Below are 14372 nucleotides of genomic sequence, written 5' to 3' on the forward strand. Positions count from 1 at the left end.
TATAGTATTTATGCTTGCAATTTTCTTCTATCTGTGAGAAGCTATATTGGTTTAACATTTATAGTACACATATAATTTCTAAGTAGTACATATAATTTCTAAGATAGCTATGTAAAAAGCATAATTTGCTTTAAATGAAATATTAAGCAATAACACAGGAGATATGTGGACAAAATCAAAATTGTTTAGGTAGTACCAAACTGACTAAAATTTAGAGAACATCAATTAAAGTTATTATTCACATAAAATATACCAAAAATCATCTTTCTCCCAAATTTTTGGAAAGCTTGTGATACGCTGTGGTAGACAAGCCAGCCATCAATTATAAGGAAAGTATTTAAGCTGTCTATGCTTTAGTTTCCTCATAAGTAAAATGGCGATAATGTAGTACCTACATCATAAGATGAATGATGTTGGTAAGCACTTAGCAGAGTGCTGGCATATAGGAAGCACTCAGTAAATACGGACAGCAGCCACTGCTGCTGTTCCTAAAACAGCCACCAGTTCTGGAGAGCTTCTGATCTCCTCTCTGCCCTTCTACATCATGCTCTGTGCCAGGAGGGGACAGGCATGGGTCAAATCAATGGGCTCCCTGCCCTCTGGATACCAGCTGGGTTTGGCCAGTGGGGAGCCTCAGCAGGAGGTGGGACAATGTAGGGAAGTGGTGTCAGGTTATTTGTTCCCACATCTCACTTTCTGCAAGGTATCCTCAAACTCAGGTTTATGCTTAATATGGTTTGGCTGTGTCCCCACCCAAAATCTCATCTTGAATTTTAATCCCCTAAATGCCATAATCCCCATGTGTCAAGGACAGGACCAGATGGAGGTAATTGGATCATGGGGGCAGTTTTTCCATGCTGTTCTCATGTTAATGAGTGAGTCTTATGAGATCTGATGGTTTTATAAGCAACTGGCATTTCCCCTGCTTTCACTTCTCCTTCCTACTGCCTTGTGAAGAAGATGCCTTGCTTCCCCTTCACCTTCTGCCATGATTGTAAGTTTCTTGAGGCCTCCCCAGCAATGCAGAACTCTGAGTCCATTTAACCTCTTTCCTTTATAAATCACCCAGTCTCTGGCAGTTCTTCATAGCAACGTAAGAAAGGACTAATACAATGCCCAACGCCAAAAAGTACAGAAGTTCAGGCTTATATATTCTTCAGAATTTTTGACCTAGTCTCCCCATCACCATACTTTGCTTAGTTAGAGAAAACCTGCCATGGCTGGGTGCAGTGGCTCACGCCTATAATCCCAGCACTTTGGGAGGCCGAGGTGGGCAGATCACCTGATGTCGGGAGTTTGAGACCAGCCTGACCCACATGGAGAAACCCCATCTCTACTAAAAATACAAAATTAGCCGGGCTTGGTGGCACATGGCTATAATCCCAGCTACTTGGGAAGGCTGAGGGAGGAGAATCGCTTGAACCTGGGAGGTGGAGGTTGTGGTGAGCCGAGATCGTGCCATTGCACTCCAGCCTGGGCAACAAGAGCAAAACTCCGTCTCAAAAAAAAAAAAAAGAAAAGAAAACCTGTCGTGAGGCTGCTGTCTGAAACCTTTTGATGTAAAAATTCTCAATTCTTTTTTGAAACTTTTATTTTATGTTCAGAGGTACATGTGCAGATTCATTGTATAGGTAAATTGCATGCCACAGGGGTTTGGTGTACCAATTATTTCGTCATCTAGGTAACAGAACCCAAAGGGTAGTTTTTTGATCCTCACCTTCCTCCCACTCTCCACTCTCAAGTAGACCCTGGTGTCTGTTGTTCCCATCCTTGTGTCCATGTGTACTTTAATTTTTAGCTCCCACTTTTAAGTGAGAACATGCAGTACTTGGTTTTCTGTTCCTGTGTTAGTTTGCTTAGGATTATGGTCTCCAGCTCCATCTATGTTGCTACAAAGGACATGATCTCATTCTTTTTTTATGGCTGCATAGTATTCTGTCCTGTATATGTACCACATTTTCTTTATCTAGTCTAGGTTGATTCCATGTCTTTGCTATTGTGAATAGTGTGGCAGTGAACATACACATACGTGTGTCTTTATGGTAGAGTGATTTATACTCCTTTGGGTATATACCCAATAATGAGATTGCTGGGTTGAATGGTAGTTCTGTTTTTAGCTCTTTGAGGAATCACCACACGGCTTTCCACAATGGTTGAACTAGTTTACGCTCCTACCAACAGTGTATTAGCATTCCTTTTTCTCTGCAACCTTGCTAGCATCTGTTTTTTTGTTTTGTTTTGTTTTGTTTTTACTTTTTAATAATAGCCATTCTGACCAGTGTGAGATGGTATCTCTTTGTGGTTTTGATTTGCATTTCTCTAATGATTAGTGATGTTGGGCACTTTTTCATATGCTTCTTGGCCATATGTATGTCTTCTTTTGAAAGCGTCTGTTCATGTCCTTTGCCCACTTTTTAACGGGGTTCTTTGTTTTTTGATTGTTGATTTGTTTAAGTTCCTTATAGATGCTGGATATTAGACTTTTGACAGATGCACAGTCTGCAAATATTTTCTCCCATTTTGTAAGTTTTCTGTTTACTCTGTTGATAGTTTCTTCTGCTGTCCAAAAGCTCTTTAGTTTAACTAGTTCCCATTTGTCAGTTTTTGTTTTTATCACAATTGCTTTTGGTGTTTTCGTCATGAAACCTCTGCCAGCTCTTATGTCCAGGATGCATTTCCTAGGTTATCTTCTAGGGTTTTTATAGTTTTGGGTTTTACATTTAATTCTTTAATCCATCTTGAGTTGTTTTTGTATATGGTGTAAGAAAAGGGTCCAGTTTTAATCTTCTGCATAGGGCTAGCCAGTTATCCTAGCACCATTTATTGAATAGGGAGTTCTTTCCTCATTCCTTGCTTTTCTCAATTTTGTCAAAGATCAGATGGTTGTAGGTGTGTGAAATTATTTCTAGGCTCTCTATTCTGTTCCATTGGTTTCTGTGTCTGTTTTTATAACAGTACCATGTTGTTTTGGTTACTGTAGACTTATAGTATAGTTTGAAGTTGGGTAAAGTAATACCTCCAGCTTTGTTCTTTTTGGTTAGAATTGCCTTGGTCATTCAGGCTCATTTTTTCCATATTAATTTTAAAATAGTTTTGTTTTAATCTTGTAAAGAATGTCATTGATAGTTTGATAGGAATAGCATTGAATCTATAAATTGCTTTGGGCAGTATTGCTATTTTAACAATATGGATTCTTCCTCTCCATGAGCATGGAATGTTTTTCCGTTTGTTTGTGTCATCTCTGATTTATTTCAGCAGTGTTTTGTAATTCTCATTGTAGAGATTTTTCATCTCCCTGATTTGCTGTATTCCTAGGTATTTTATTCTTTTTGTGATTATTGTGAGTGAGCTTGTGTTCTTGATTTGACTTTCAGCCTGGATGTTATTGGTGTATGGAAATGCTACTGATATTTGTACACTGATTTTGTATCCTAAAACTTTGCCGAAGTTGTCTGTCAGATAAAGGAGCTTCTGGGCAGAGACTATGAGATTTTCCAGGTACAGAATCATATCATCTGCAAAGGGGATAGTTTGACTTCCTCTCTTCCTATTTGGATGCCTTTCATTTCTTTCTCTTGCCTGATTGCTCTGGCTAGGACTTCCCACACAACATTGAATAGGAGTGGTTAGAGAGGGCATTCCTGTCTTGTTCTGGTTTTCAAGGGGAATACTTCTAGCTTTTGTATATTCAGTATGATGTTGGCTGTGGGTTTGTCATAGATGGCTCTTATTACTTTGAAGTATGTTTCTTCAATGCGTAGTTTGTTGAGGGTTCTTAACATGAAGGGATGTTGAATTTTATTGGAAGCATTTTCTGCATCTGATGAGATGATCATGTGGTTTTTATTTTTAGTTCTGTTAATTTGGTAAATCACATTTATTGATTTGTGTATGTAGAACCAACCTTGCATCCCAGGGATAAAGCCTGCTTGATCATGGTGAATTAGCTTTTTGATGTGCTGCTGGATTCAGTTTGCTGGTATTTTGTTGAGGATTTTTGCATCTATGTTCATCAAGGATATTGGCCTGATGAACAGTGTTTTCTTTTTTAATTGTGCCTCTGCCTGGTTTTGTTATCAGGATAATGTTGGCCTCATAGGATGAGTTGGGAAATAGTCCTTCCTCCTCAATTTTTTGAAATAGTTTTGGTAGGAATGGTCCCAATTCTTTATACATCTGGTAGAGTTTGGCTATGATTCCATCTGGTCCTGGGCTTTTACTGATTGGCAGGCCTTTTATTACCGAGTCAATTTCAGAAGTCATTATTAGTCTGTTCAGGGATTCATCTTCCTCCTGGTTCAATCTTGGGAAATTTCCAGGAATTTGTCCATGTCTTCTAGGTTTTCTAGTGTGTGTGTATAGAGGTTTTCATAGTAGTTTCTGAGTAGTTTCTCCACTCCATCTTTGTGGAGTCAGTGGTAATATCCCCTTTGTCATTTCTGATTGTGTTTATTTGGAACTTCTATTTTGTTCTTTACAAGTCTAGCTACCAGTCTATCTGTCTTATTAATTCTTTCAAAAAACCAACTTTAAGATTCATTGATCTTTTGTATGGTTTTTCACATCCCATTTCCTTCAGTTCAGCTCTGATTTGGATTATTTCTTATCTTCTGCTGGCTTGGAGATGGTTTGCTCTTGTTTCCTTAGTTCCTCTAGTTGTGATATTAGGTTGTTAATTTGAGATCTTTGTAACTTTTTGATGTGGGTGTTTAATGCTATAAACTTCCCTCTTAACACTGCTTTCGCTGTGTCCCAGAGATTCTGGTATGTTGTGTCTTTGTTCTAATCTTTGAATAATTTATTGATGTCTGCCTAGATTCCATTATTTACCTAGAAGTTATCCAGGAGCAGGTTGTTTAATTTCCATCCAATTGTATTATTTTGAGTGATTTTCTTAGCACTGATTTCTATTTTTATTGCTCTGTGGTACATGAACGTTGTTGATATGATTTTCAAAAATTTACTGAGGATGGTAAAAATTCTCAATTTTAATTACATTATTATTTGATCTAATTAAAATCTTGTTGCTGTTGTAAGGGCAAATTTTGCCATGTGAAGTTTTGTTTGGGAAAACCATTGGCCAGTGCCTTGATCATTTGCTCTAATTATAAAATGAGTTTTTACATACATAAGCTTATGTAAAAGAAATCTCTAATTCTACCATTGCCACTTGATATATTCTTATGTAATGTTATATACATCAATATATATTTTTTAACAAAATTGCGATCATTTTATATATTCCTTCATTCATTCTTTCACTCAACAAATGTTGATGGCACCTCTCTGCCAAGAACCAGAAATGAGCTAGGTAGTCAAAATCCTTGCATCCATGGAACTGACATCTTATGGGAAGAAGTAGGCAAATAAACCATTCCAAATTGTGAAAAGTGCTGAGCAAAAAAGAATAAGGGGATAGAGAGAAAGGTGTACATTTTAATTGCAAGGCTCAGGAAAGACTATCTGGGGAGGGGACCATTAATGAGGACCAATTAAGGTGATAAAGCAGGTCATATGGCTATAAGGGATAAGAAAGGAATTCTGGGCCAAGGGAATAGCAAGTGTGAAGTCCCCAAGACAGGAATTTGCCCTTCTACATGATGGCCCTAAGGGATAGGAAAGGAATTCTGGACAGAGGGAACAGCAAGTGCAAAGGCCCTGGCCTGTGTGCAAAGGTTTCTACACTGCTATTTCTACTTCAGTCTACCAGAAACATTTCCTCTTACAGCCATTCATTTCAGAAATATTTATTGAGCAGCTGCTATGTGTCAGGCACCATTCTTTGTGATGGGCAGGCAGTAATGAACATCATAGGCAAAAATCTGCCCACAAGATACAAGCAAGTAAATATATAATGTACCAGTTGGTAAACATGAAACTGAGAAAAATGAAACTGGAAAAGGAACATAGGGAACTTAACATAGGATGCTATTTATATGTGGTGGGCAAGAAAGCATCATGATACAATGAAATTTGAGCATTGATTTGAAGAAAGAAAGAAGAAGGAGCCATGTGGGTCCCAAGAGATGGGAGTGCCCAGGGTAAAGCTTTAAGCTACACATGCTCTTGGTGAGTCTCAGCAGCAGACAGAGGGCCTATGCCGCTGGAGTGATCACAGGTCCCTGCTATGGGGCATGTATGTTCCTGCTCCATAGCCTTATATGATTTGTATTATTGTTGTTGCTGTCGTTATTGCTTTTATTCGTGATATAAAAGTTTACATTTATTTGTCACTCACTATTTACCAGGCATTGTGCTAAACATTTGATTTATACTAACTTATTTTATCCTCACTATCATCCTACAAGAGGGTTACTGTTATTATTTCAACTTACAGAGAGGTAAACTGAAGCCTCAAGTAGTCTAGCAAATGGACACACGGGTAACAGGCAGTAAGTGTCAAAGTAAGGACTAAAACCCAGGTCTGCCTAATGACAAAGTCTGAACTTTTAACTCAGATAAGAGAAACTTAGTTATATTACTGATGCCTCTTTACAAAACGGCACTAAGGGATAAAAGGTTGAACCAGCTTCTTAAAATACCATATTTATTCTGAAGATATAGATCCTTGACTTCAATCAGAAGCTTGTTTATGGAAAATGACTTCTTACTATTTTTTATATTTAAATTAAGCAGGACCTCAAATCCTTTTTTTTTTTTTTTTTTTTTTTTAGCAATGAGATCTCATCCTCTTGCCCAGGCTGAACTGGCTGGAGTGCAGTGATGCAATCATAGCTCACTGCAACTTCAAACTCCTGGGATCAGGCGATCCTCCCACCTCAGGCTCACAGGTTGATAGGACTACAGTCATGCCCCACCATGTCCAGCTAAATTTTTAATTTTCTGTAGTGATGAAGTCTCACTGTGTTGCCTAGGCTGGTCTTGAACTCCTGGGTTCAAACAATCATCCTGCCTTGGCCTCCCAAAATGCTGGGATTATAGTCAAAACTAACTTAAAAAAACTTTTTAGTGTCTTCATTTTAAATAGGAAGATCAGTATTCCGTAAGGCAGATGGCCAGGCTTAGAATCCTTGCTCCTCCACTTACTAATTCATGACTTCAAGCAATTTGTTTAACCTTTGGTGTCTCCATTTCCTCTACTGTAAAATGGGGTCAGGATTGGTATCTATTTCATGGTGCAGTTGTCAGGATTAAATGAGTCAAAACATATAAACTTGGAATAATACTTGACACATCATAAGCACTCAATAAATGTTACATATGAATATTATTATTTGAACAAAGAAATCTAACAGTTTTCTCCAATTTCCAATGGAAAGGTCTTCACATGACTATTCTTTTTTAAGTGTTTCCCCATTCTATGGGCCTTTCTACAAGTCTATTTCTAATTATGATGAATATAAATAATGAAAACTGTCATACTATAGGTAATGCTTTAAGGTAACTGTGGGCCCTAACAAATATGTACTATCAAGAGAACAGAGCCCATATTTTGCATTTTTTAATCCTCTGTAAGACCTTCCTCAATACTTAGCACATTACTCAAAAACTACTATTTGAATAAAAGCATGAATGAATGAAGGTACCAGATTGAACATGAACAGAAAGTCATGATTTGACACAGTCAATCTGGCTTATTTATTTGTAACTATTCCTCCAATTTCAAATTCAGACCCAAACACTTGAGTTTCTTTATTCCAAATGTTTGTATTACTGTTGAAACAGCTGTAGATATTGTATTTGTTTGCTTGTTTATACCTCTACCTCATCTCAGAAAGGCTCATAAGGACATTTAAAAACCAAGGTGTAATTGAATGAAAATGAAAAGTAAAAAGAAGAAAGGGAATATAAAACAAAATAAGGAATCGGGTTAAAATACCCATGCCATCAAAACCCTATGAATGGGTCACACATTGGCCCTTAGTTTTCTAGAGCCAACATGAAAAAAGGTAAACTGGTCAGTTACGTAATTCACAACAGCCACTGGATGGAGTGACTTGCAGAAGATTCAGCTACTCTTAGTAGTGAGACCCTCCAGAACATTCTCCACAAAGATCACACCTAACAAATGTCTGGCACCACAGCATCTATAGAGTGTAAAAGTTCCCTCAGTGTAGATCATGGGATCATGATGAAAAGTAATTCAGCCACATCATGAGAGCAAGATACAGAGCAAGTCAGATGCACTATGCCCTCGGGCAGGAAAGAAACACATGCCAAATTTTCTACTTGAGGAGGTTATTATTAAGAACAAAAGGGCAAACTGTTTCTGTTGGCATATCAAATATACTTTTTTTCTTTCCTGGTCGGCATTTTTATTATTTTAGGTAAGCAGCATGTAACATTTTTACAATAGTCAAACATATATATAGTCAATCTGAATTTTTTTAATACTATGTTCTAATAGTCTAAATCTTAGACAGTCTCTCCTACCTGCCACCCAATCCGAGTCATGAGGGAGGATGAGAGACGTAGCCCTCATCATCAGAAGTTTGGAGATGGTCTCTACAATACTCATCCTGTTACATCCTAGAAATTTCGTTTGATATGGATAAAAGCTTCTTTCCCCTGCGAACAGCAGATGATTTTCAGGGTCAGACAGACCTAGATTTGAATTCTGGCTCTGCAACTTTCTATGTGTTACCTTTTATCTGTGAGTTTCAGTTTTCTCCTCTTTAAAATGGGCATAAGAATACTGTCTAATATGATTATTGTAAGAATAATTTTATACAAAACCTCTCACCCATAGCAGGCACTCAAAAACATTACAGCTCTTATTGTCTTCCACATAACATAGTTCCACATTGGTTAACGTATTGGTTAACCAATAACATATAGATAACACATTGGTTTGTTAAGTGAACAAATGAATGAATGAATGAATGAGTGAACATTGCCATCAAAGAATCTTAAACAATTAGCAGATCTGTCTAAAGGTTTGGAATCATGACAGCTTGGTGGTTAAGAACTTGGACTCAGTATTCAGGTTGCCTGGGTTTGAATCCTGATGCCATCATGAATCATCTGTGAAATCTCAGACAAGCTATTCAACCATTCTCTATGTTAGTTTGACATCGGCAAATAGGATGATGTACCATTCCTTACAGGGATGTTGTAGGAACAATTAGGTGTGGGTTATAAAGTCCTTAGCATCATTCCTGGGATATAGTAAGCATTTAATAAATATTACTATTATTATTTATTTTATAGAAAGATAAATATAATATCATAAGGCTTTCTTTTATTTGTTTTTCTAAATGTTTTCCTTGTTTCCAGTGCTATGGGATCTTAAAATTTTCCAAAAGGCAAACCAAATAGTTATATAAACAAATCAACTTGTTTCTAGAACTCACATTTTCTTTTACCATTTTCTATTCTGATTTGTTTCTGTAGGACTTCATTGTCACTGTAGTCTTTTCGTTCTTGTGGTTGGTGGGTTCATCAGCTTGGGCAAAAGGACTGTCTGACGTCAAAGTTGCAACAGATCCCAAGGAAGTATTGCTACTAATGTCAGCTTGCAAACAGCCATCCAACAAATGCATGGCTATCCACAGCCCTGTTATGTCAAGCTTAAACACTTCTGTGGTAAGTATTTTTCATCTATGCTTTACTGTTCATATCTTTGTTTGCCAGTCAAAATAATAAGAAAAACATCTCAGAAGTCATCTTGAAAATTGCTGCCTACAAAACTAGGCCAATCAAAAGGTGAGATACTTCACCTCAGGTGCAGGATGATCACTCGGCCCTCAGGTTTTTTATTGTCAGAATCCATCATTTGTAATGTTGCCGATTAAGGAGTTTTTCTTAAGAACCCCGCAGGTATTGGCAGCTGCTGCTTAGGTGACAGTCCAGTTGAAACTCTAAGCCAGAAGCAAATATAAAATCTGAACTTTGGCCAGACGCAATGGCTCACGCCTATAATCCCAGCAATTTAGGAGGCCAAGGTGGGAGGATCACCTGAGATCAGGAGTTCCAGACCAGCCTGGCCAACATGGTGAAACCCCGTCTCTACTAAAAATACAAAAAAAACTAGCCAGGCACGGTGGCTCATGCCTATAGTCCCAGCTACTTGGAAGGCTGAGGCATGAGAATCACTTGAACCCAGGAGGCGGAGGTTGCAGTGAGCCAAGATCAGGCCACTGCACCCAAGCCTGGGCAACAGAGTGAGACTCGGTCTCAAAAACAAAAACAAAAAAAACTGAACTTTAAGGTTGAAGCCAGACAAAAGTTAAAAGGAATATTTGAGGGCATACAAGTTCCTGGGGAGAAAACACTGTTCAAGCCACATGTAGCTAGAATACACCCAACTGATTAGAGAAAAATACACAGACCTAGTAGGGTGAAAAAAAATTCATAATGTAAAAAAGTACTTATAATAGCTATGGTAATTTTGGAATTTTCTCCATGCTTCTGGTTTAGTTACTTTATAACTTCGGAAAAGCTGCACTGTAGTAGTTGAACAAAGTCAAATGTTATCATCAAGAGTTATGGCTCTTACAAGAAAAGAGAAAATCTGACAGTTAGCAGGGACACTAAATTGGATTTTTAATTTATAAGTGTAAGAACTTGTTATTATTCCAAAGAAAGAAGCTGTATCTGAGAAATACATAAGCTATAATGACAGCAAAAAGCAGCAGTTATCGAAGAATAGAAGGCTCAGCAGTGTTTGCTGAAAGAACATTCTTTAGCACACCCTAGAAATAATTATCTTTGCTTCAAGATTAACCTGTGTTTCTACAGCTTTCTGAAATTCAATCTGCGAAGGCACTTAAGAAGAGAGAAAGGGTTGCTACTCTGACTGGACTGTGATTTCTGCTTTGGTGAGATAGTAACCATGAAAATAAACTCTGCATTAGGGTCTCACAATCATTTTTATTCATTGCTGACCACACTTGTAAATGAATACTTTGAGGTATACGTTACCATATTTACTTATACTTCTGTAGTTTGTTTATAGACAGTATTTAATGAAAGCTATTACAACCCTGATCTCAAAATCTAACAGGACAAAAATAAAATTGCTTGATATGTTTGTTAGTTTAATAATTAATCTCCCAATAAATTATGACATTCTGCATGGTTCTTCTAATTCCACTTCTGATATATCTAATAATTTTTAGACTAAAACTTGGAAATTATGAATGAAAAACAATGTGATGTGTCTCCTAAAACCAAAATAAAGAATGAATTGAAACCAAATAATGTGATGTGTGTGAAAGGACAGGTCCAGTGGTGCTGTAGTGATGTATCCATATCAGTTAACAGTCTTCTAGTTCCTAGTGACAGAAAACTCAATTCAAACTGGCTAAGGCAAACCAATCCTCATATCCCTAAAATCTGTTTTTGCAGTCCACTTCTGGTACCAGTGTTTGTATGCATTAGAATAATCAAAGCTGATTTTAACTACAACAGGAAAAAAGTATTTGGAAGGATATTAAGTCGCTCATACAACTTGATGAAACCTGAAGAAACAGGTTCTAGAAAGAGCAGAATCTAGAGCAGAATGAGAGTTCTAGATGTTCAGTACCAAATAATTGTTTCTTAGAGTTGCCATTAGTGGAAAGTTTTACCTAACCTTGCATTGCTCTGCTCAAAATGCAAAGTTCCAGGAGAGAGCTCAAGCCATTTGACTGAAACTTGGCTCTGCAAAGAAAATCAGATTTCTATTACCAAAAGCAGGGGAAAGGACATTAATGAACCAAAACACAATATTTTTATTACAAATTGTTTGGCTTCAAATCATACTGAGCTAGCTTATGCAAAAACTGAAAATAGTTGGAAAGACATTAAAAGTGTGTCTTCCCAGGGCAAAACCCAACAGCCAAGAACTGGAAGGCTGCCAGGAAGCTGGACAGTTCTCATCCTCCATCTCTCATCTCTCTTTCTTTCTGCATCCCTGTCCCTTTCTGCATGTTTGTTACGTTATTCTCTCTTTTCAGGTGAAACTTTATTTCTTTTTTTTCATCCACACAGCAGAAGATAGCCACTCTGCAGTTTCTAAGTTTATATGTATTTTTTAAAGACTGAATGGCTTGGACTGAATGAAAATCACTCAGGTCCAATTGCAAATTTCTGGTAGAGAGAATCTCTTTTGCCCACCTTAGGCCAGATGCCCACCTCAGTCTCATCAGTTATGAATAGAGGGTTTGGAGGATGATGTAGTAGAAACATGACTCAGAGAACACACTTTACTGGGCAAACATAGGTTTTGGAGTAGGAGCCATACCCATACCACAATAAATGACCTCTACAAGTAAATGAGTCAGGAAATAATAGTCATATTCTCTACCTTGGTAACAAATTTACTATCTTCAAAGCACTTTGGCACCTATAATTTTACAGTAACACTAAAATGTAGGTAAGATATCCAGATACTACAAATACTGGGAGCTAAGGTAAACTCTCTAATCCTTAGTTTTATCATCTGTAAAATGGGGATAATTGTACAACAGACCTCAATACTGTTGAAACAATTCAGTGAGATAATCTATAAAAAAAATACTTAGCATCATGCCCAGCTTATGGCAAATGCTCAATACATGTCAACTGAAAATGGCTACTAAAATACGATCATTCCCAAATGTCATACAGTGTTAGAGCCTAAATACAGAAGAAATAATGTTTTTAGTCTCTCAAGTTCTTTCAAAGTTTCACTGAGCACAAATAGTTTAGCCATAATTTCAACTTCTGCTTCTCCAGCTTCACTCCAGACAAATCTTAGTACATCTTTTTAGACGATCTAGATCTTGTCTCCCCATTTTTTGCATGTTATGTACAGTCTCTTTCAATCTCTCTTTCTGTTGTCCCCAAGTCTGAGCTTGAATCACATTCTTACCCCAATTTCAGTTCCAACAAAATAGCAAAAAAGAGTTCAAGGGCCCAAGTGACCCTAAAATGTGCCAGCCAAGAGATCTGTGATGCTGGAGTAAAAAATCAGTACTCCTTAAATATGCCCATTGAAATGCCTTGTTTACGTTCTTACTTTTAAGTAGCATTTCCTTGATGTCTAAGTTTTTCTTTTTTAAAATCCAAATAGTAACAGGGAAAAGAGAGAGATCAATAGATAGGAAATAGCTAAAATTACATCCCTGGACAGAGCCATGCCTGAAAAGATCCCTTGATAATTTTTCCTCCCCTCCCACCCCCCGCTCCACTCCCCTCCTCTCCTCTCCTCTCCTCTCTTCTCCTCTCTTCTCCTCTCTTCTCCTCTCCTTTTCTGTTTTCCTTTCCTTTTGTTTCCTTTTTTCTTTTTTTTTTTTTGAGACAGGATTTTGCTCTGTCACCCAGGCGGGAGGTGCAGTGGTGCAATCATAGCTCACTATAACCTGGAACTCTTGGGCTCAAGGGATACTGCTACCTCAGCCTTCCAAGTACCCCTTCTGAGTACCTGGGACTATAGGCATGTGCTGCCATGCTCAGCTAATTTTTTTTTTTTTTAAGAGACAAGGTCTTGCTATGTTGCCCAGGCACCTCAATGATTTTTTATACTCATATATTGACATACACTTGTAAAGGTGCAATTTAATCAAGATCCCCCTTTTAATGGAAAATATTCTGATTACCATGCACATGGTAAAATGGTCCTGTATGCAAATTAGAGTTTTGTCAGTAGTTAACTAATTTATTTTGTTCAAGCAACTATTATACCTTATTTATGTTTTGTATCTCCCTCAGCAGGTAGCCTAGAGCATGGCACAAAATAGGTTCTCAATTAGTGTAAAAAGTAAGGAAAGAGGATGCAAGAGGAGAGAAGGAAGAAGGAGGGAGGTCTGGATAAACCAGTCTTTAACTAGATCAGTTGGGGACCTAGAGTCTTGATTTTGGCTATTGTCTCAAGAACATCGTCTCATTGTTCAATTTATGCTGCAGCAAAAAAAAAAAAAAAAAAAAAAAAAAGTCAGCAAAGTACAATTCACAGAAATGTTTTAGAAAATGATTCAGAGCATAGTTTACCATTTAGTAAGTATTTGCTAATGTGTCCAGCACTGTCCAGCTACTTTACACACATCCTCTTTAATCCTCCCAACTATCTTCCAAGAAAGGAATTCTTGTCTCCATTCCATACAAGAAACAAAACAAAAACAAAAATGAAGTCTACAGACTAAATGCCTTGTCCCAGGTAGCAGGGCAAGAAAGTACAGTCCCCAGGGTGCCTTTGATTTCAAAGCCTATAGAGATTTCTCCAAGCCTAAGATTCCATTCATGTGCTGCTAAAATATTGAAATATTTTGATAGTCTCAGATCCAAGTCTCCAAGGCCCAGCTTCTTGACTACACCAGTACCCCCTCTGCCACCACTACCCACAGGCCACTATGGATCATCTCACTGTCCAGAAACCAAGGGATAAATATTGACCCAGCAAAGGACTTCCAGCACCCTACTCCAGGACTGTGGCCACTGCCCAAGTCCAT

At 37.7% G+C, this 14372-nt stretch overlaps 1 protein-coding gene and 1 long non-coding RNA gene across 5 annotated transcripts in view; one reads left to right on the forward strand and one right to left on the reverse strand.

Annotated features, from left to right (window-relative positions):
* Positions 1-14372, forward strand: part of SYNPR (synaptoporin) — a 336540-nt gene that overhangs the window by 319400 nt on the left and 2768 nt on the right. For 2 of the 3 annotated variants that reach the window (XM_003811604.6, XM_008964002.4), the window contains one exon: positions 9355-9546. In XM_003811604.6, coding sequence (XP_003811652.3) covers positions 9355-9546 — 192 coding nt within the window. Of the gene's footprint in view, positions 1-9354; positions 9547-10701; positions 11140-14372 lie in introns of those variants that run through there. The other variant, XM_008964003.6, reaches the window with a different exon arrangement.
* The window catches only part of LOC103784978 (uncharacterized), a 229928-nt gene that overhangs the window by 174617 nt on the left and 40939 nt on the right, over positions 1-14372 (reverse strand). The window lies entirely within an intron of this gene.

Source organism: Pan paniscus, chromosome 2 (assembly GCF_029289425.2).
Source record: "Pan paniscus chromosome 2, NHGRI_mPanPan1-v2.0_pri, whole genome shotgun sequence".
In the NCBI taxonomy this organism is placed as follows: domain Eukaryota; kingdom Metazoa; phylum Chordata; class Mammalia; order Primates; family Hominidae; genus Pan; species Pan paniscus.